Source organism: Stegastes partitus, unplaced genomic scaffold, assembly GCF_000690725.1.
Source record: "Stegastes partitus isolate 25-593 unplaced genomic scaffold, Stegastes_partitus-1.0.2 Scaffold79, whole genome shotgun sequence".
NCBI classification, from domain to species: domain Eukaryota; kingdom Metazoa; phylum Chordata; class Actinopteri; family Pomacentridae; genus Stegastes; species Stegastes partitus.
In genome coordinates this window covers 173,309-196,009 of record NW_007577810.1, presented here as the reverse complement: position 1 = coordinate 196,009, position 22,701 = coordinate 173,309, and the positions used below count along the sequence as shown (strand labels likewise).

The following is a 22,701-nucleotide window of genomic DNA, read 5'->3' as shown; positions in this document are numbered from 1 at the left end:
ATTGCACTAATAATCTTGCCTATTGATTTAAATTTTTGTTTTCCCTTGAGTGATCACAATGTTTGACTATGTTGCATCGATATGTACTTACATATTGTGACCACAGGGGGCAATGTAAAAGCTGAGTAATAAGTATGATGCCTAGAAATCAACCAGACAGTGAGCGGATGCCACTGAGCACTTGGAGGTAGAATTTGTAATATATACAGAGTCTATGATAGTTAGAGACGGTCACTGGACTGCAATAACACGTTAGTATACTCGTGATGGTCATCAGCTATTCCTCTGCACAGCACTCAGCTGCCACAGCCAAAGCAAACACAATAGAGCATAATCACTTCTAGTCTGCACTTTAAAATAAAGGTGTTCTCATTGTAACCACGGGAGTAGTGTGCTCAACTCAAACTACTCTTTACAGACTGTGGCCCACACTGTGGATTTTTCAAAGCAGAAAAGTGTCCCTTTAAGACCATCATTTTCTACTATTTGCTGCTCTTATCCCAGTCTTGCTTGAAATGTTTCCAAAAGAAAAGAAAAACCTTTAATGAAAAAACATTAGAACTACCCCTACAGCAGCTCTGCAGGTTGAAATGGGAGCAACTCCAATGGGACGAGAAGGTTACAGATATAACTACTGGGTTAATTTGCAGGGTCACAATCAGGATCACTTAACACAGGACACTTTAAAACCCTGCTGGGAGGAGAGGAGGGAGACAAAAAGCTCTGGGTGGTTGGTAACACAGACAGTAACAGCCCTTCAAGCAAATCCATTAAGCAGAAGTCCAACAGTATCATTACCCTCAGTACAACCATGGATAGTTCCTGATGGCTCAGTAGACTTTACATGATTAGAAAAAAAAACCTTAAGGACAAGAAGTTTATTTTATTTCTAACTCACATACTATACATTGATAGTCACCACAGTCCATAGTGTGCAATGATGCATCTAAGAGTGGAGGAAATAACATAGGTGTAGAATTATTGCCCCAGAGTTCAATCTTCAAGTTGGAAAAAGTAGGAACTATTAGTGTACACAGGAGAAATTCTTGCAAAATTGTGAGCACAGCAGTGGATAGAGAACAAATAAATCAAAATCACTGAGAATAATCATTTGTTTGGACTAAAACTCACCACTGGCCAGTTTACTGACATCTTGGTAAAATACAACAAACCTTACACTGAATTCAAACAATGGGACTTACAGTAACATTCTTTTGGGTGCTGACGCATATTGGAATGAAAGAACATGAAATGGCAGATAAGACCGTAAAGGAAGCCACAAAAAGTACTCACACTGATTGGGAAGTTAACTTCAGCAGGACAGAAACAAAGAGCATCATTAAGCAGAGACTGAAGAAAAAGGTGGCAAAAGCAAAGGATGGTGATTTTACAGAGTTCAAAGGAAAGTGAGAGAAATGAAGCGTGCAGAACAGAGCAGGAGGGAGGAGATAATAATATTAAGGGTGAGATTTAAACAGAACACTATTCAAACCAGACAGCTGTAGGGAGGAAGAGACAGCAGAGTGTCTTATAATACACTGAAGGAAATATGAGGGAGAAAGAGCTGATGAAAAACCTCAGAAATATTAAAGTAAAATTTGACATTATAGACATTGTATGAATCAACTCAACAAATGTATGCAATCAAATCATATTTCAGTTTCTTAGACAAACTAATGAGGCCGAGATAATGAGTTTTTTTTTAACCAGTGGTGTAAATACCAGACGGTGTAATTCACACTCCCACCTGATGGGGGCGGTGATGCAGCCACTGGCTGTCTGACGCACTTTTAATGGAACAGAAGGAGGGCGGTTTGAAAGCGAAGAGGCAGTTTTGTGTCAACATGTGTGAAATAAGACAAACTACCTGATATGACCGAAGTTTCTGCTCGCTGACAGTAAGATACCTCATGTGCAAGGTATCCGAGACTAAACGTAGTTGTGTTGTCGCCTTCGTTAAAACGAAGCTAATGTTAAATGAACTTGGTATGCTAGTTAGCTAGCTGCTGCCTGCCTGTCTGACTGCCTCATCAACTTCTGTCTCTGTTGGATTTATTGCACCACAACATCAGTATAAATCCTCTGAAGATGGCGAGTGTGCACGAAAGTTTGTATTTCAACCCCATGATGACGAACGGAGTGGTCCATGCTAACGTGTTCGGTATCAAAGACTGGGTGACTCCGTACAAGATCTCCGTGTTGGCGCTGCTCTATGAGATGACCGCGTCCAAGATCACCCTGCCAGAGAGAAGGAGACTCAACAAGCTCATCCTGCCCCTGCAGCAGGTCGGTGTTGTGGATCTATTTATCCCGTATCTGCCTTGTTGCAGCCTCGTTCACCCTGTTTCATTGTGCTTCACCAGGGTCCAGACCTGACTCTCGGCCAGTTCCTCAAGACTGTGGAGGAGTGCTGTCCTCAGACTGCTTATGCTGTCAAACTCAGGTGTGCTACCTCTGTTCTAAAAAACACTGACATGCAGCCTTGTAGTCATCATTAGTATTCTGTTAAGCTACTGATGCTTTCAGGGTCTCTATAAGTAAAGGAAATTGTATTGTGTCATATGGAGCCTCAAGAAAGGTGACGAACTACATGCAAAAAAAAAAAACAAAACGTGTTGGGATTATTTTGACACATAGATATATGAGTATATTTGGAATATAAGTCATGATTTCAGGAGGGAGGGTTTTTTTTGTATTTCTTTTCCACGGTAATGATTATAAAAATGGCAGATTTTTGCTGCAGACTGCACTGAATAAGTATGTCTACAGAATATGATTTGTAAGCTGAGACATATCTGGAGTATGTCTGTGCTTAATTTGTAATGATATGTTGTGATACATTTTACATTTATCCAAAAAGAAATTGCAGCTCCTGGATATGCCTTTTGGCTACATTGCAATTTAGATAATATTTAGATCTATTGTTTAATACAAGCATAAAAACCTAGAAGCCAGGCTTAATGTTGTAGCAAGAATAATAATAACAACAGTAATAATAATAAACTTTATTTTTGTAGAGCTTTTCAGAAACATCCAGCCATCCATTATCTATACACCGCTTAATCCTCACAAGGGTCGCAGTGGGGCTGGAGTCTATCCCAGCTGACTTAGGGTGAAGGCAGGGGACACCCTGGACAGGTCACCAGTCTATCACAGGGCTACACTTAGAGACAGACAACCAAGCACACTCACATTCACACCTACGGACAATTTAGAATCCCCAATTAACCTCAACATGTTTTTGAACTTTGTGGGAAGAAGCCGGAGAACCTGGAGAGAACCCACGCTGCACGGGGAGAACATGCAAACTCCACGCAGAGAGATCCAGGGTGTCTTCACCAGGACGCAAACCAGTGACCTTCTTGCTGCGAGGCAACGGTGCTAACCACTGATCCACCTTGCAGCCCCTTTTCAGAAACAGAGCAACCAAAGTGCTTTACAAGATAAAAAATATGAATTCTACGGTAGACAGTCATTACAACTATTTTAAAATAGCCTAAATGTTATGTAACATGAAGCAAAAGAAACCTACATATGGGAGGGACTAAAATACATAAAGTGAGATAAAATAACGAAACTGATCAATCAACAACTACAGAATTAAAGAGAAGTCTGTTCAAGATCTGTTTAAGTCTGATTTGGCTCATGATGTGTCATGGTGTTAACAAGATGAAAAGAATCATTTTCACCAGAAGACTTCCTTGCTCAGGATTTATTTATTTTTTTAGCATTTTTTTTAATTTAACCTTTATTTAACGAGGTGTGTCCCATTGAGACTGACATCTCTTTTACAAGAGAGCCCTGGTCAAGAGGGCAGCAACAAGGGTTACAACAATGCAACACAAAAAATAAACTAAATAATATATCATCACTATAAGGCATTTCTGCCTTGAAACTGCAGTGTACTAATGACAATCCTAAAAACACAAAGTCAGACAGCCAGGATTACATCTATAACAAACCTAACGAAGCCGTCAATGCCAACTTGCTTCCCATATTATTGTTATTCTTGAAAATGGTCTCTAGTTTAATCAGGGATATGAGCAGGACTTTAAGTCACATCTTAGAACCTATTTGACTCCTTTTCAGGTGAAGCTTCTTTTGCACAACGTTTAACTTACTTTTAAATTATTTTAAATTGTTTTTAATAATTGTCCACCAAACAATTATCTTTTGTCTTGTAAAGCCTTTTGTAAACTTATTTTTTAAGGTATCTGTGAGCAAAATTATTATTATTATTATTATTAATATCATTATAAATGACCAAAGATGGACTTTAACTATCAAAATTAATTCCAACCACAAACCCTCTAACATGCATTTATAAAAAAAACAAACAAAAATGTTTTTAAAGGGATTTAAAAGACAAGAAAGAGTTCTCCATTCTGATCTCCTAAGCAAGGTTGTTCCAGAGAGTAAAGACTCTAACAGAAAAAGTACAGACATCCTTGGCCCTCGGCCTAGTTTGCAGAATGGCTAACAGAGCCTTAAATAAGGGCCTTCAGTTGCAACTAGTCAAGTATGGTGTTTTGGGTGGATCCAGAGTGGACCTTAAAAGTTATCAGTTGTATCTTAAAAATACTTCTGAAATGTACTGGTAGCCAGTGAGCTTTAATAGGAGCAGTGTGTTCTTCTTTTGTCTTTAGTGAGGAGTCTGGCTGCAACAATGTATGGAGACAATGTAATATCACAATAATGTTGACATGTGGTTGATGAAGCTCTTACATTTTCTTCAAAGGTTGCATGAAATGGCGGATGGAGAGCTGAAAGACATGGAGTACTTCTTTTCCACGCTTCCCACCCCATTCACTGCTTTTGATTCTGAGGCTTATAAGACCAGTGTTGTGGGTAGGTAGTTTCTCATATGATATTCCTGAAGTCTGATTGGAAGTCCCTAAAATGTCTGTATTATACTTATTGAGAGTTCTTGTATGAAGCTGTATTTCACCTGCTTTGTAGGTCTGTTTATGAGGCACATGCTTCTGGCCTACAACAAGCTGTCTTTCAGTCAAGTGTACAAGCTGTACAAGTCCCTGCAGCACTACTATCACAGTCACTATGCCAAGCCCATGGATGGGCAGGTGGGTTTGCCGGCGCTGGTCGCAGACGACTCAGACATGGACCTCACCAGCACTGAAGATACTGTAGGAGACCGAGTGGACAAAGAGGAGCTGGACACACCACTGCATGTGTCAGAGCTTCGGTTAGTGCTGCTGTTCTTGGATGAAATCACTGTCTAATTTGGTGGACCATTTTATACTCTCAAGGGACCTATTACTTTGTGAAATGTAGCCACCGTGTCTATGCCTGAAGTCTAAACCAGAACCCCCTACATCTTAGTAATCTGAAAGGACTTTTGTTTTTTTAGTTATTGCAGGCAGGACAGTTGTTAAGAGCTTATTCTTATGTGCCTCCTGTATTTCGCCTTTGTTGTAGAAGTGAAAATTCTCCAAGCAGAGGTCCCCTGTCACAAAAACAAGCAGAGTACTTTCTTGCAAGACAGGTGAGTGTTGATATTAAGGCTAAAACGAACTGAAGTATTCAGTGCAATCATGTTCAAATCAGCGGATTTAATGCTGTAGATAAAAAATTAGCCATCCGCATCCTGTGTGAAACCTAGATGTGCTGCTGTGTCCTGCACTTAAGGGCTCTTACGGTTTTTCAAAACATCTGTCTGCAGGCTTATCTTCTGAAAAACGATGAGAACAAAGCCCTAAAGCCTGCTGCACTGCAGGAAGAGCTCAACAACATGCTGAAGTTTAACCCAGATTTTGCTGAAGCGGTACCTAACTTTTCCAGTAAAATTATTATGTCTACCAGAGGGGGGGTATCTCCTTCATCATCTCAGCGGGTTGTTCTTTTAAATCTTTGTCTCCACAGCATTACTTGAACTACTTGAACAGCATGAGAGTCCAGGACATCTTCCTGTCAGCTCACAGTCTCTTACATTATTTTGACCGACTCATCTTGTCTGGTAATGAGGGAAAGAGCAACGGGGACGAGGGCTACGGCCGAAGTCTCCGCTACGCTGCTCTTAACTTGGCAAGCCTGCACTGTCGCTTTGGCCACTAGTGAGTACAAGAGTTGGTGGTTTTGAATAGATGGAGATGTTCTTCAGAAAAGAGTAAATGCATTTCTTAGACAGATGTTTTCCCTTGTCTTTCTTTTCAGTCACCAGGCTGATCTGGCTCTGCAGGAGGCCATCCGCATCGCCCAGGAGTCCAATGATAATGTGTGCTTGCAGCACTGCCTGGTAAAACAAACAAGTTCAGCTTATTAATTTTCACTTCACTTCAGTGATGGTGCCAAAATGGATTGTTAATGATGTCTAATGTAACACGAGTCTTCTGCATCAGAGTTGGCTGTACACACTGGAACAGATGAAGGGATCTGACAGCACAGTGTTAACAGAGGATTCAGTGAAAATGGCCGCCCATTTCTGCCTGCCAGTAAGTGCATCATGAGGTCTTAAAATATAATAATATATTAAAATGGCTTTGGCTGTTCATTATGTTTTTTAATTGCTTTGGCTGAATTTTCACAAGCACCTAAATGTGCAGGGAATGCAATGCACAAAATTAAAGTCTGTGTATCAAATTAAGATAATGCAAGAGCAGGACAACATTTTACACAGAAAGCATATAATGGTCATCATAGCATTTTAATTAGAGTTTGATTTGAAAACACAATGTTTATTTTTTTATCTAATAATGCAAGAGTCAATTGTACATCCATACAAGGGAAAACAATGACTATTATTTTATTTCTCTGAATTAGTTTGCTGTTGTGCCAATACAGGCGGTTAATATTTTAAAGATTGAGCATGGACTTTGGAGTTTTGCACTGTAGCAACAGCATTTTGTGTTTGAAGATGAAAAGCGTTTTACGCATTGAAATTCTTGTGAACACTGAGCCCAAGCTGCTGTGACATTCAGCAGCAGAGACGTGTTAATTATGTAATTAAACTATATGTGCAGCTGCTGCACTGGGAGTATTAGATCAACATGTTTAGCCATCGACAGCAGTAGTAAGCAGTAACTAAGTACATTTCCTCAAGATCTATATTTTATATTAAATATCATACTTTGAGGTTATCTGACAGCTTTACTTTCTTGTAAGATAACGATTTTATACAATAGAGAACATAACACACCTTTAAAATTCAGCACACATTTAACGGTTAAACCAGTGGATTCTAAAATTTTTGGCTTCTCACATCTTACAAAAAATCTCATGTTTCAGACGTCTGATTTGTTAACAGCTCTGCTAAATAGTGATGTTTCCCTTTAACCTTGTCACATAGTTTAATTTCAATAAATGCTCAAATGATTGGAGATCTCAGCAAAAATCTAAAACTCGAGAAAAAGTGCAAAACTGGAAACATTTGTGTGTCAGAACTTTGTTCTTTCTTCTTTCCTCTCCCATTTATCATGTGGATAATTCTCAGATTTATCTGTTGTAGCTGTATATAAAACTGTATGTACAACAGTTGAAATCCTCCACCTGCAGCAGCTACAACAGTAAAAGGCTGCTGCTGACATGCAAATGCTTCATTATTAATATTCTAGTGATGTCATATATATAATATATATTTTAGCCAGAAACTGAAAGGAATAAGTGAATTAATTCTAGTTTGTGAATACTGACTACATTTGGCTGCCGATGCTTGTATACTTTTATTTAAGCAGGACTCCTCATGCACAACTTTAACTTGTACAGGAGTACAAGCATTACTATAATTGACCTTTTTTACTTAATTAAAAGATGGTCAGCTGCACTTTAGCATTTTAATTGACAAAATGAAACAGAAAAATTCACATAATACTACATTGACAGATAGCTTGATGACAAGAAGAATTGCAAATTAATATGTGACTTGTCCCACATTACAGAAAGCGTAGCAGAGTATTTTGTCTATCAGTCGTGTTGCTTGATGTAACCTGACCTTTGTGCATTGATTTGTGAAGTGTGTTGTCCGTCACACTAATCAAGTCTCTCTCCTGTAGTACTTGGCCTCTCTGGGCATTCAGTCTTTGGTCCAGCAGGGGGCGACACAGGGTAAGACAGCACACAAACTGATGGATGCTCTGAAGGACACAGACATCCTGCACTGGAAGCACAGTCTGTCGGAGCTGATTGAGATCAGCCTGGCTCAGACTACATCCATATGGAGGATGTACGGAAAGAGGTCAGGCTTTTCACCTTGCCACCCCAACACACAGTTGTCACTCCTGTTCACTGTTGACTGCATACAAGCACACAAGCTTCTTCCTATTCACATTCAATCAGCTCTGAGAAGCATCTCAGACGTCTAATGTTTTCATGCATGGATTCACTTTTTGGATAGCAGAACATTCTTTGCATGAGTTAGACTTCTCATGAGCATGAAAGTAAAGCACCACAGAAAACTTCATTTTTTTTTCTGAAAGTCATTAATGTGGCCTCCTGTGTCTTGCGCAGCACCATGGCTCTGCAGCAGGCCCAGCTGCTTCTCAACATAAGCAGTCTGGAGCCAGTCAACTTCGGGGTCCAGCAGAACAACACTGAGGCCTTCGCAGTGGCTCTCTGCCACCTGGCCGAGCTCCATGCTGAGCAGGTAACACATTTGATTTGATCTCGTCTGCTTGTTTTGTGCCCCGCTGTTGCATATCTATTAGCCAGTCGCTGGGAGGTTTTATTACCTTCCCAGTTTTGCATGACGGTAATAAACATTGATCAGGGCTGCTTTCCAGCTCCTGGGTGCTGTTAAACACATGACTCATTGTCCCATGTACCTTTGCTTCTGTTGCAGGGCCTGTACAGTTCCGTTTCAGAGATTATCCAGCATCTGAAAGAACAGTTTCCTCCTCACACACAGCATGCCAAGGTGCCTTTTCTTAACTATGATGTGTTGTTCAGTGCTGTGCTACTGTACAAAGGCAGAGAGCAGTGACGGCAGAGGGTAACGCTGACAAACGACAGTTTTCAGGCTGAAAAACTGAGTAAAACTAGCTGGAATGTCTTTGTGGAACTACATAGCAAGTCAAACACACAGATTCTTCTTTCTGCTTTTGGTTGATGTTTGCTGGATTCAAAGGGAACAGTTAAAGGGGAATAATGTGTTCTCTCCACTTTCTCATCTATTTTAAGTAGATTTAAATTGACAGTTCATAGGGATTACGTGTTTCTGTTTTGCCACTATTCGCACTTGAATTTAAATTCACATAATTAATTAATTTCTAAATGTGGTACATTTAAATACCGTAAGAGATGTAATGGTAAATAAACCTAAAGCCCAAAGCTGAGATGGCAGTTTACTGATGCTCTGCTAAGCTAACAGAAGTTTGTTTTCCACGATAAATTGTTTTTGTTATTACCTCGTTTACTTTTGTCAAATAGAGCACTAGAGTAAAATACATATTTTTCTGTTACAAATAAAGGCTGGAGCAATATGCAGGTTTTTAGCTTTCACCAGGTCTAACTCTGACTAACAAGTTAGTTTCCTTTAGCAGAAGTTACCTATCTCACAGTGACAGTAACTTTGACGGCACCTTCTAAATAACATCACAGGGAGAAATTACTGTCGTTTATTTTGTGTTTTAACTTTGTTTTGTTATGCTTAGTAGCTTTAAATAATTGCAGCCCAGAGCTGGACTACTTTTTTCTACTGAAACCATTTCTTGTCGTATAGGTGTGCAAGTGGACGTGTGTTTTTCGTAGGTGAAGCAAAACAAACTTTATAATACAAAGCCATCAAATGGATGACATGTTGGTACACAAACAGCATCCAAAACACAACAGAGTCAAAAGTATTAACAGTTGTTTAGGTTGCTTTTATTGAAAGCAGACACCATCTTCTCCCTGGCTGTAGCCGAAGCCAGCGCCTGCGTCACTCTGCTGTGGGAGTCTCACCTGGTGGTGCTCAAACTTACTTCTTGCTTGACATTTCGCCTTTGAAACAGTGAGGAGAAAAATGTTTGTCACTGTCTCTAACACCTGATCTACAAGCTTTCTGCAGGACACAAAATAAACATCCCCTGCAAAAAAAAAAAAAGAAAACAAGGGGCAGCTGTGTTTAAAGATCCTCTGATTTCGCCCTGTCATCTGGAAAATGTATAGGAATCCCTTGGGCTGTCCTGTTCACGTAGGCTATGTCTGTGCATGAACAGAAGTGCCCCCTTTTGTAAGCTGGCTGGAGTAGTGTTGTGTGGATTGATGTGCGCTACTTGTTTAGTTTTTTATCGCATTTAAAGAGCCAGAGCAAGAATTGGATAGAGAGTGTATTTGATTAGACTAGCTTGTTCCACTTTGAAATGCTTTTTTCTGTAATGTGATGTTAATGGTTGCTTTTTTGTTGACTTAACCCCTAATTCAGCTCTGGATGCTGTGTGATCTAAAAATCCAGTTTGAGAGACACATGAACGAAGGAAAATACCACTTGGCAGAGCCGCTTGTCACAGCCATCTCTGCCTTAAACAAAACAGAGGGTCTTTACAGGTAACATCGAAGCACAAATCCTCCCAACAATGCCTGCATAATACATGTGTAATTTGTGCTGTAGAAGTAACACTGTGTTCGCTGACAGGAAAGCTCAAGTTCTGAAGGCTCTGAACCGCAGCACCGAGGCGTACAGCATCTTACAGCAGCTGCAGGTTCACTGTGAGAAGACTAAATGTACCGAGATGGTGATCAGGTGATATGCTTCTGCTTCTGTCTGAATATATTCAGATATCATTAAGGTGTTAAGTTCACATTATGCGTCATCCTCACAAGTACAAACTGTTGTATAATACCATGTTTCTTCAAAAAATGCATTTTCTTGGCCTACGTGCTTTTCCAGGGATCAGACTGAGCTGCGTTTTAACTCTTGTCTACATCACTGCACTTTCATGTCTCATACAGAGTGATGCTGTCCACTGCTGAGCTGCACTGGGAGTCGTCTGGCTTCTCCACAGCTCTTCCTCTCCTCCTGCAGGCCTTGGCTCTAGCTAGACAGCACCACCTACAGTCCCTGGCCTCAGAAACCATCCTTCATTTGGCCTTCACTCAGGTCAGCCAAGACAGGAAAACAGACTTCACTCCAACACTGTTAGACTTTCCATCCATGCAAATTGCCGCTGACTTTGTTTTGCATGCATGGTTTGTTTACTTTGTTCTCTCTGCTTCCTGCAGCTGATGTTGGGAGTTCCTGAGCAGGCTCTGAATGTTCTGCACGAAGCCATCGAGCCTGTCCTGGCCCACGGAGCAGTCATGGACAAAGGCCGCGCCATGCTGCTGGCAGCTCGCTGTCAGATGGCGGTGGCTGGGTTCAGGCCAAACGGACAAGGGCAAGCAGGTAACAGCATCACCCCTCGCCCCCGCTCTGAATACAGATTTGCTTCTCATAGTGTTGTGCTTTTCTTCATTTACATGTACACACTGCTGCTTATTGTGTCCTGGCAGATTTACGGTTGGCAGTTCTGGCTGTAGACACGCTTAATGAGGCTGCAGCTTATTTCTCCAAGCTGAACTGTAAGGAGCGGCTGCGGGACGTCCACTACCTGCAGGCTCAGCTTCACCACGCTTTGGGACAAACCTCGCAGCGCAACAAATGTGCCATGCTGTTCCGGCTGCTGGACCAGGAGCTGCAGTCACCAGCACCTCCGGTCTCCATGCAACTCTGACTGCTCCCACTTTGACAACAAACTGGATGTTTTGGCTGCTGGAAAGGACTCTTCAAAACGCTGAGTTGAGCCTCTGCACCTCACCACTAGATGGTGGTCAGGCTCTGTCCGGCTTCTCTCAGCACTAAAACATTTCATTTAGGAATATTTTGAATAAGAGGTCATTTTTGACCTCTTTGCATGCAGCGCCAGGATTTTAATCAAACAGAACAATGTGAGCAGTGGTAAATAAAAATCAGTTTCCAGTAGATCAAGAATGTATCTATCGTTTCTTCAGCTGCGGTCAGGTAGAGATTTGAATGATGGGCCCAAATATGTAGCGTGGTTTACTAGTCTCGACCACAACAACAGCCCAGGTGTGTGTGACAGACATGCCAGGCGGCGGTGTGGGTAAAAATGTCAAAAGTTTATCAGGGGCTGTCACGGCTGCGCCGATTTACATGTCGCCTTTTGATGAATGAGGGTAATATCACGGTTAGCTACAAGATGAATGTGTTTCACTGGCCTGGATGATTCATATTTTCCTGGAAGAATACTGATGAAGCTGGAATCTAGAGGAAGAAATTGTGATCGCGTTAGCTCCGTGATGACATAAACAGATACTGTATCTGTATTCCACTTACGTCTGACACAATTTGTGAGAACTATTTTGGCTGATAATATTACATTTATGTATTCAGTCGGGACTGTAATCCATTACTTACTGCACTTCTTTCAAGGAGATGAATGGTTTGTTTCATCTTGTTTAGTTTTCGGTTACGCTGACATAAGTATAGAAATAACTGTGATCGGAAATACCTGTAGTGGGAAAATATCTGCGTTACAGCCCCCAAAAGTCTCAGTTGTACTTCAGCTTTCTACTTATCTCAATAGTTTAGTGTGTGATCGTTTCGTTTGCCTTTACGCACCAGTCAGATTTAAATCATTGGAGCCTGTTAACAAGAAATGTCTCCTTCATTACCATCTGTCCCAGCCCTGTGAAAGTTTGGTTCTTCAGTGGATAAACAGATGGATTACAGAGATGCCTAGTAAAAGCAGCCTTGTTTTCTAAATAAATATCACACAGGGCCATGTGATAAACTTTGCTCCTCCCAAGTGAGGTCTTTCTACTGTTGTTTTTCATGATGTGGTGTCGGCATGGGGCCATTTAATATCTGTATTTATATGTTTCGCTTTGCTTGATTACAACAAACAGTGGCGGATGTGGACCAGTTCACAGGAGTAAAAGAAGTGTGTGTGATTCAGTTTGTGCTTTTAGACCAACTCCTTCTGCTGCATGTCCGATTTCCTGCAGTGGGATTCAGTTCACTAACCGTTAACCACAATGTTATTCAGGGCCATTTAAAGCAGAAAAGAAGCTTCCTATTTGAATTTGACGGTGCCAGTTTCAAAGTGGGAGAGCAATTTCTTCGAGTTAAGTAAATTCTATAATTTATGGGAAATTATAGCTCTTTTGAACCTTAGCAGGTGAAATGAAAGCAGCTAAAAAGATTTGGTAACTCACAAAATTTAGAGATGATAAAATGCTGACACCTTTGAAGTTGAGATTTTTATCTCATGGCGATAAAACAAAATCATTGTTGTTTGTAGTTGGTTTTCTATTTGCTTACAGGGCACATGAGGGGAGATAATTACTGAATGCCGTTTGAAATTCACTCAGCAGTGAAAGTGTGAGAACTTTAAGGGACCCAAACTCCACTCTGGGTTTTGTTTTATTTCCTCTGACCATATTTGAATTCTGAAATCTTTCATCTTGACTTAATGGGTTAGTTTATCAGCAGAACTGATCAGCAACTGATGAATCTTTTGAGTTATTAATCAAGTGAAAATGCTAAAGCTCCACTGTGTCTGCAGCTTTTCCACAGTTTTTCAGCCACAGTGGTGCCACAGCTATAGAGATGTTTTTGTCATTTAGTGCATTACTTTGGTTCAGACTGAAATGTCTTAGCAGCTGCTGGATGATTTTGTTGTTTGCAGTCATTTCTGATCTCCACAAAAATGCATCTTACTGACTGCTGTGGTCTGACTATTACACTGCTGTGTCACTGTGAGGTTATCACTTCTGGCTTTGAGTGAACTTCACCATCAACTACTGGGTGACTTACCATAAAATTTGGCACAAATTTTTCCCTCAGTATGAATTTAATGTCCTCAGAGATTCTCTGACTTTGCCTTTGGCACTTCCATCCATTCAAAGTACTGTTGTTTGTAACAAAACAGGGTTTTTTCTTGCTCAGAACAGGTGTTTTGGAGGTGACTGCTCACAACAGCAAAGGCAATGAGTCTGTGTTACCTCATTTAACTCTAATCTGTGTATTTTTCTGCTATTTCTGATAATTTAAAAAGCAAAAATGTCTATTATGCTTGAGTAAATGAAACCTCGATTACCAAAACAGGTTAAAAATAATATTTATTTTATTGATTTTTTTTTTGTTATTTTGCTGCTGGTGAGTCTCCTTTGGGGCTTTCAAGTAGCCTTTAGCTCAGAACCCCACATTATAGTACAGTCTCATCGGGTTTTGGAAAGCAATTCCAACACATCACATTGCGCTTGGAATATTATAATAATATTAGAATAATTAAGGAATCAAAAATGACAAAAACTGCTGATGGTAGCACTGATAAGTTATACTAATTGTACGACCACTGAAGCTTTGGCTCATTCTCATATTGATTGTGCCCTCAGTTAAATGTACTTACCACAATACATAATGTTCACTGAAGAACAAAAACCTGACCAACCACAAAGTGAAAGAAAAGAGAGATTGTGTGCCTAATATTCCAGTACAGCAACAGCACAGTTTCTCTGGTAAAATATAACATCTTTGTTCAAAATGTTTAATAACAAGCATGGCAACAAACATGGCATAAGAACAATGCATGTTTAGAAAAATATATCTGCAAATGTATTTTTCAAAATACACTATACATTCACTGAACCTCTACTCGATATTAAACATTTACAGCTCGGAAGCGATAGTTTCACTGTAGAGTCACAGAAGAACACAACACGGTGAGTTTCCTCTAACTGATGTCCGTCTCAGGATCAAGACATTTTGGTAAAACAGGCAAACAACCTGAGATATCCTTATTTTTAATTGGAATACGAGCTTGTAGGCTGAGTGTTAAAACTGATGGTTCTTCACCAGTTTGAAGACAAACTAAAGACAGAGCCTCCTTATTCAGACAAATTGTCCAATTCTTCACAAGAGTTTTTCCTTACGAAAGAAAAAAGAAATGGAACACAGTCCATGGACAATCTACCACTGAGATTCTTAGCTAGTGATGAAGCCTAAGAACATTTAATGTGACATTATCATATGTCTTGTTACTGGTATGTATTTGGTTGTGTTTATTGATATAATGGGTGCCGTGTCAGACATGAACTGGTTTTAATGTTGAAGGAAGATACATTTTGGGCCTGTCCAGTCCTCAAATATCACCTTCCCGTCCAGTAGTGATGATACAAGAGTCAAATTAAGTACCACCCCTTCTTTTACTTCAAAACGCTAACATGATGCCCAAAAAAAAAAAAAAACGAAGTAATGCTGAATAATTGAGTAAAAGATGTATTTAAATGGTCCGTGTTTGAGCAAAAGAGGAGAAGAAGCAGCGGCTATGCTTCAACAGCTGCTCCGAGGTTGCTTGAGTCTTCAGTGTGGACACCTTTTTTTTTTATTTGTGGTTGTATCCGAGTGTCTTTAAGGAGAACATCCTCACTGAGGGGAGCAGAGAAGAACCTGAAGGAACGTTCAGTATCCCGCTGGATAGCCTCCTTTTCTGGGGTCGGACTCTGCACATAGACGCTCTCCCTGCCGCACCACGGCCTGGACCACTGAGTCTGGAGTGCTCAGCAACTGTGTTACATGGTTCTTCTGGACCAGACCCTCCAGGACACTCTGCAATGATGGTATCAGGCATACACAGAGGCAAAAATATAGTCTTGTGCAGGACTTGAATCCTCTTTATTAGAGGATCAATAATAGTAACAGACTTCTTAAAGGAACACATTTTTGGCTGTTTTATTCAGTCAACTAATTGCACATTGTGTAACCTTAATGTTTCTGATTATTGTTTTCTAAAGCATGCTTCAAGTCTGGAATTATATCCTACAAATACCATAAAAGTGATATTTTGAGCTGGTTGCTTTTTACTATCTGGTCAAAGTTCAGTTTTGTAAAATTTTGTTTACTGAGTCAATAACTGCAAAACTAACAACATTCCCATCAGCCTCAGTTGTCCTCTGTGGTTAATGAACATCAGCAAATATCAGCATGCAAACACTCTAAAGCAGGAGGATAAATAATGCAAACATGATATCAGCTTAGTATAAGCATGTTAGCACACTGATTTTAGCATTTAGTTCAAACAGTTTGGCTTAAATATAGCCCCATAGAGGTGTTAGCATGGCTGTAAAATCTTGTCTTGTTTACATTATATTTGTTATTCTGTTGCTCCGGCCATTTTTAACACTCTTTGTTGGTGCATCTGGACATCTGATACAATTTTAAAGTTTCAAATTGACTTTTATACTAACATAAAATTAAATGAATGGTTGCCTGTATGTCAAATTCCAGGTACTTGTACTGCACTTGTTTACTCCACTACTTTTGTGTGACAGTTTTAGTTACTTCTAAGATTACATATTTTCATACCTTTACTGTCCAGTATGAACTATTTATCATAAACTAAAAGATTAAGTGTTCCTTTTTGGGTGAAAACTGTTTTCTGCTCCTTAATAGAACATATGTAATAATATATTTAATATATTTATTTATATTTATATATATTAATATATAAAAACCCCTCTTGTATTTCCTGAAAAACAGCAGAAAACAGGACTGTTTATCTGAGCGCATGAATAGATGACTTTTTGAAGCTATACAGTTCTCATAGGACAGAAGATAATAACACATTGCTTTAACTGTAACTACCCAACAGTGTATAAAGTAGTCAAAATTATCTCTTAAACATCCACCGCACTAAACTGCAGCTATCACATATAGAATACAGCAGCAACAATAATCCAGCAATTATTGAATTTCCCTTCTGGGATAAATAAAGTATTTTTCATTTCATTCAATGTATATAGTGGTAAAACACTAAGAGGAACCATTTTTCTATAAAATAAGTACTTTACCTTTTGATTCTTGAAGTAAATTTTGTTGGTAATACTTTTAATAAGTAAGGCTTTGATTGCAGTACAGTGTAGTATTAATACTTTTACTTAAGTAATGGATCTGAATGGGGTTTTTTTCACCATCACCAGGTTATGCTTTGCAGTTCATAGTCAAAGACAAGTGTGACTCACCCTTTCAAAGCCCTGCTCCACCACTGTCATATTTGGGTTAAGCTGATTGTGAACTCGTGGCTCCGTCACAGCCTTCTTTAGGTCATAGTTGAAGAACAAGGAGTTCAGGATGACCTGTTTTTAGTCACAAAGGACAAGTTGATAAGTTGTACATAGTCAAGTGTGAATCTACAGGATGGAGATGCAATGTGACTGAATCAGACTCACCAAGGCGGTAGCTGTGGTGATTTTTGTGCCTCCGGATGCTCCTACAACCATTTTCACTCTGTTTTCTTTGTCAAAGATGATCGTAGGACACATAGAAGACAGTGGCCTCTTGCCTGCAACAGATAAACACAATGTGTTAATGACTGCATAATGGACAGATGTCTTTCTACCTTGTGGTTTAATGGTGCCTTGCAGAATTTTAACAGCTAAAAAGTATCACATTCATTTGACATATATGTGAGCAACAGTTATGCACATTATGAGGCTGGATTTAAGCTTTTGGCTGAGCTAAAACTGCAGAAACAAGCAAAAAGCTGGTGGAAACATCACCTCTGAATCATCCTCCCCAGAGAAAGGGTCAACAAATATCCTCTTTGTGGTTAATTTTAGATAAAAACACTGATATTCATTCAAGTTATAGCCTAAACAGGGTTTTCGAGTAACACTAGTATTGATAACTTAGTTCAGCCACACCTGGTTGGATGAAGTTGTTGGGCGATGGAGGGATTCCAAACCCGTTGGTCATGTATGGAGAGCTGAAATCATCCATCTCATCGTTGAAAATGATTCCAGTCGATCGGGACATGACTTTTGAACCAAAGCTGAAGAAATAAAAACATCTTTTTAAAACGTGCGTTTTACTCTGCAGGAAATTATTGGAAATATAAGTCTGACCTTTATGAGGCCCAATTAACAAACTGAACAGCCGGTTTAAGCCATGATGCAGGAATCTTACTACAGATTAATGGTGCTGGTGGCTGCCACAGCACTGCCATCCTCTGCTATGACCGACAGGTGAGCCGTCCCGTGGTTGTCTGGGACGAAGTAGTCCGGCTCGTAGTAGCTGTCTGGGTGGGTGGTGTCATCTGTAATTTTGCTCCTTATGCCATCCGCAAAGTAGTCTGAGGTCATGTTTTGGATTAGCTGAGGAGAACAAAACAAGTCAGTTAAAGAGGAGAAAACACAGAAAGTGCTGATTACATGCCCTTGAAAAAGACATTTCACCCTAAGCTGCTCTTAAAGTGGCAAGCAGGAGACAGTTGTGGCCATAATGAGCAGAGTGATGCTGCAAATGCTCCAGACACTCTGAAGGATAATAGTGTGAGCTCTTACATCGGTAATGTTGAGATAACGTGGGTCTCCCAGTCTGCTTCTCTTGGCATAAGCAAAACGAAAAGCTTCTACGATGCGATGGTACGTCAGAGTCTTTTTCTCTGCCGTAGAGACACTTGTGTCGGTGAAGTTGTATCCTGCAAAATATCCACAGAACAAACATGTCTGGAATGAAGGAGGATTCACATTTTATTGGCCTAATCAGGCAATGAGTCTTCTCCATCACTGTACTAAAAGTCAGTGACAGGTGAATTAACTGTAAGCCAAATAACACCATAAACCTTCCAGCAGACATGAATCCATGGGCACATGTTCCATCAAATTCATATACGAGCACATTAAATGTTATTTGCAATTAAAGATGTCAGTTTCTATTTCAAACAAGACTTAAAGATTCGCTGCCTGAACAGATGGAGTGTCTTTGGTAAGACACATTTGGCAAGCAGGCCTGAGCAGCAGCTCTGTTTTCTGCTTCCAAAACAGGCGGGGAAACATTCCAGGGACGACCTGGGAAACCTGACATCCTTTCTTCTGCATGACTGCACAAGCACTCGGCGAGGCTGCTCACCATCCACTATATTCAGTATGAGTGCCAGCACAGGGCCACTGGAGGGGGCGTCTGGGACGTGCATGGTGTATTCCCCAACGTTCAGCCTGAGAGGGTTCTCATTCAGCACAGGCTGGTACTCTAACAAATCATCCAGGGTGATAATGCCGCCTGGAATGAATGCAGAAGTGTCACAGTGAATTTAAAATAAGGAATTATGTTCACAGTACTGGGCATTTATTGTGGTATTTCATGGAAGTCTTAACTTAAGGTCTGTAATGTACACCTTGGTGTATTCACAATGTATTTATTCTTATTTATTTACAGACAACAGTGGATAAGAAAACAGCACAATACCTGCCGCCTGGATGTCCTCAACGATGCTCTGTGCCATTGTCCCGTTATAAAACACATCAGGCCCCTCTTCAGCTATTCTTTGGTATGTGTCAGCCAGCTTTGGAAATCTAACAATATCATTTTCTTTCAGGATGTTTCTTTGGGAATCACAAAATACCTCACTGAAAGAAAAAAGAAGAATAAGAAAAGCAGTTAGGATGCAAAAGTGTTAAGGTAAGCCAACAATTAAGGAATTCCTGACTGTGGTGCACCCTTTATCTGTGATATCACAGAAAAAACTGTGCTTGATAGATTGAGTGCACCCTGTTCGAGGACCAATGTGGAAGTACAAGGATAAAACATATAGATTCCACCAAAGTATCTATTTTAACTCAAACAAAAATGTACTAAACCAAAGCTTTTTCACATAGTGGACTGAGCAGGTGGCGCTAGCGCTAGAAACACAAATGAAAGGGTGCTGTCTTGGAGCCCAGTATCCAGTTATGGTAATACAACCAGGGAGGCCACATTCAACAGAGCTTATCTTTTTTTTTTTTTTTTTAAATTCCCAGTGTGAAGAGACACACAACAATGAGAAAAGACCATCCCCTAATTTTTTTTCCTGTCTCCATAGACCATGGCATGTGCCTCTGAACAAGCTGCTCAGGTTTGCAGCCTTCTGTGATGTCATTACAGAATAAGCTGGTTCCTTGTCTGAGCTACTGCTAGCTAGCCACAGTAGATGTAGAGAGAAGTTTATCTGCAGGCCTCTTTCAGAAAGATATGTGGGCAGCAGCACTTCAGTTGGATTGAAAGCTACAGACACTAAAACAGCCTATTTGGACCAGGGCCAAAACCAGAGGCATTATAAACATTGTACACTGAACCATCTGTGCAGTATTTTGAGCTGAAATTGAGATTATGCATCCTGCAGATAGGTTAGACTTGAATGACCATGTTGAAAATGAGTGTATAAGGGGATCTTTAAATTAGCATTAAGCCTGGAATCATGCAGAAACCGCTAATTTGACCTTGACCAGAGTTAAAAAATAAAATATATGCACCTACAATTATCTAAAGAGCACTAATTCGGAGGTTTAAACCTGTTTTTTTTTTATTCTGTAAAAAATGGGTAAAAATGATAAGTTGTGATTTTAAAAGTTTTTATGAGCTGAATAATTTCTTAAAATCTTGTAGCGAACCAGCTGAGACTTCAGAAACAGTGCTGACATGTTTAGCATTAGGAGTGCTGGTGAGTCCAGTCCTTTTGCTAAGCTAAGTCAGTTGTCTCTTGACTTTAACGTTGCATCTAACACATTGAACTGAGAGTAGTATCAATTTTGTCCTCTAAACATTAGAAAGAAGGATACTAATTATATCCGAAACATCTACTCATTTAATCTTACACCACAAATTACTGCATACATTTTTCAAGTAATAAAATAGAATCACTCTCACCACATGTTGGCGTCTTCTTGAATCGAATCTTTGCTCTTGAAGAGGGCATGAGCCAAAGCTTTTCCTATGGGAAAGCCATCACGAGCCAAAGCAATGCTTGGTTCAAACAGCTCCTTCCATGGCAACCTGCCATGCCGTTTGTGTGCCATCTCATACCCACGGATCTCCCCTGGAATAGCGATGGACAATCCACCTGTAATGCAGAAACAGTAGTACCATTACTTTGAATTTCACAAGCTCCCTTTTTCTATCCCATATACTAAATTAGACACAAAGACACCACGAGAATCTAAAGATAATATTCTGCACGATCAGATGTAGTAATTTATTTTTATTCAGCCAGAAGTAGATGCAACGGAAGATAGAGAGGTTATTAAGGATGAGATAAGAGAACACCTGAAAGGAGCGAGATAGATAAATTTAAGACTACAGTATCTATCCACTCTAAATCCCTTCCTATCTCTAAAGTTACATTTGAGTCACGTTACAGTGGCTGCAACAGCTTTACAGAATGCAGTTCAATCCGCGTTAAGTAAATGTGTGCCTGGGAAATACTCTTAACAGCTCACAGGTAGTTGCTACCTGTACGAGAAAGCTTGGTGTTGTTGCCAAACATGTCTTCAGTGGCGTTCAAGGGTGCCGTCTCCCTTGCATCGATGGTTTCCACCTTCCCTGTTGAGCAGAAAATGAGGAATGATTGATCGGTCTTTTCTCGGCTGGCTGTGTTGAGAATTTTAAATTAATGATGCACACTCACCTGTGGAAGCATTATAGATGACAAAGAAGAGCCCTCCTCCGATGCCCATGCTGTGAGCGTTCAAAAGGCCGACACATAGCAAAGCAGCGATGGAGGCGTCCACAGCTGAGCCATTTTTCTTCAGGATGTCCCTGGAAACAAAAGAACTCACTTCACAACTAGAAAAGACACATGCAGGGCAAAACATTCACCATATGTCTTCTTACCTCCCCACTTCTGAACACTTTCCAGCATCAGCAGCCACTGCGGCCTTTGAGTAGAAGTGGTCTGAAGGGAGAGGCGGGTTTTTCTTCCCCAGGCCCATGAACACTCCCAGGAACAGGCTCACTGCAGCCACCAGAAGGACCACCAGACCAGCAATCAGGGACTTCCCAACCATTTTCCTGCACGGGAAAATCAGCACACCTCATAATCAGACAAGATTCCTCAGCTCAGAGACATGTGCTATCCTCAAGACACCATCATTTTCAAAATGTGACTCAATCAAATAACAAAAAAGAACAGTATAGTTTTTCACTACAGGCTTTTAAGAAAATGTACTCACCCTTGGTGTATAGTTTTTTACAGACTGATGCAAAATATTGGACAAAAAAGACAACGAAAGAAGGGAACTGGACATTCGACTGACTCCCAGTGAGTGTCAACAGTAATGACAGCGTAACTTAAATCAGCGAAGATGTGGGTTGTATCATCTTTGGTTTTCAGGTGTGACGCTAATAATGCAGTGCTGTTTGGATAATAAGCATGTGCTGTATTTGGACATGTTTTTTAAAGTTACAGGACAGAGAACTGATGCATAGAGAGAGGAAGGGACATAAAAGAAGATTTTCTTCTGTGCCTATTTTTTTGTATTTGAGCTCTTAGGAGCATCAGCAATGAAGCAATAAGGGTTCAAATTCAGACCCAAAACTGCACAGTCATCCATCTATTCTCTTCCCTTATTCAAGGTTGGGTTGCAGTAGCAGCAGCTTTAACAGGGCATTCCCAGGGTCCCTCTCCCCAGCAATGCTTTCCAGTTCTTAATGGCACCCGAGGTGTTCCTACCATTGTGTCATCATCTTCCAGGCACCTAAGAGGCCTGCAAGTGAATCATCCTTTTAGTCATGTTTACATACCCTGTTTTCAGAGAGGATGATTTGCAGAAGGCACTGTTCAACATTTATGATGTATAAAACAATGTTTTTTTTCATTTGCTCTGCAGGTTTTCAACTAAGTCTTCAGTTGTAGGAAAAACAGATGAGATATATAATCTGTCCAACGAGTGCTTGGACAAATATGGAATGTTCGCCTGCTTGGATGGGCCCAGAATACCTCCAAAGGAAGGTGTCCA

The 22,701-nt window shown here is 40.3% G+C and overlaps 2 protein-coding genes across 4 annotated transcripts; one reads left to right on the top strand and one right to left on the bottom strand.

Annotated features, from left to right (window-relative positions):
* Positions 1-1,807: 1,807 nt before the first annotated feature.
* anapc5 (anaphase promoting complex subunit 5) lies at positions 1,808-12,741 on the top strand. 3 transcript variants are annotated; one of them, XM_008276682.1, is made up of 18 exons: positions 1,808-1,898; positions 2,073-2,286; positions 2,364-2,443; positions 4,739-4,848; positions 4,960-5,203; positions 5,437-5,503; positions 5,681-5,782; positions 5,881-6,071; positions 6,172-6,253; positions 6,357-6,449; positions 8,007-8,188; positions 8,461-8,596; positions 8,792-8,866; positions 10,355-10,476; positions 10,565-10,672; positions 10,882-11,029; positions 11,152-11,314; positions 11,422-12,741. In XM_008276682.1, the coding sequence occupies exons 2-18, from the start codon at positions 2,089-2,091 to the stop codon at positions 11,640-11,642; spliced, it is 2,322 nt and encodes a 773-aa protein (XP_008274904.1). In that variant the 5' UTR covers positions 1,808-1,898; positions 2,073-2,088; the 3' UTR covers positions 11,643-12,741. The 3 variants fall into 3 exon arrangements, with proteins under 3 accessions (XP_008274904.1, XP_008274903.1, XP_008274902.1); XM_008276681.1 differs by having other exon boundaries at positions 1,808-1,919; XM_008276680.1 differs by having other exon boundaries at positions 1,808-2,286.
* A 2,653-nt stretch (positions 12,742-15,394) lies between these two features.
* ggt1a (gamma-glutamyltransferase 1a) lies at positions 15,395-21,750 on the bottom strand. The gene is made up of 12 exons (XM_008276679.1): positions 21,578-21,750; positions 21,372-21,502; positions 21,197-21,286; positions 20,615-20,807; positions 19,178-19,338; positions 18,842-18,991; positions 18,274-18,410; positions 17,897-18,084; positions 17,635-17,762; positions 17,161-17,273; positions 16,954-17,067; positions 15,395-15,541 (listed from the first exon to the last, which is right to left on the bottom strand). The coding sequence occupies exons 1-12, from the start codon at positions 21,748-21,750 to the stop codon at positions 15,395-15,397; spliced, it is 1,725 nt and encodes a 574-aa protein (XP_008274901.1).
* Between the last annotated feature and the right edge of the window lie 951 nt (positions 21,751-22,701).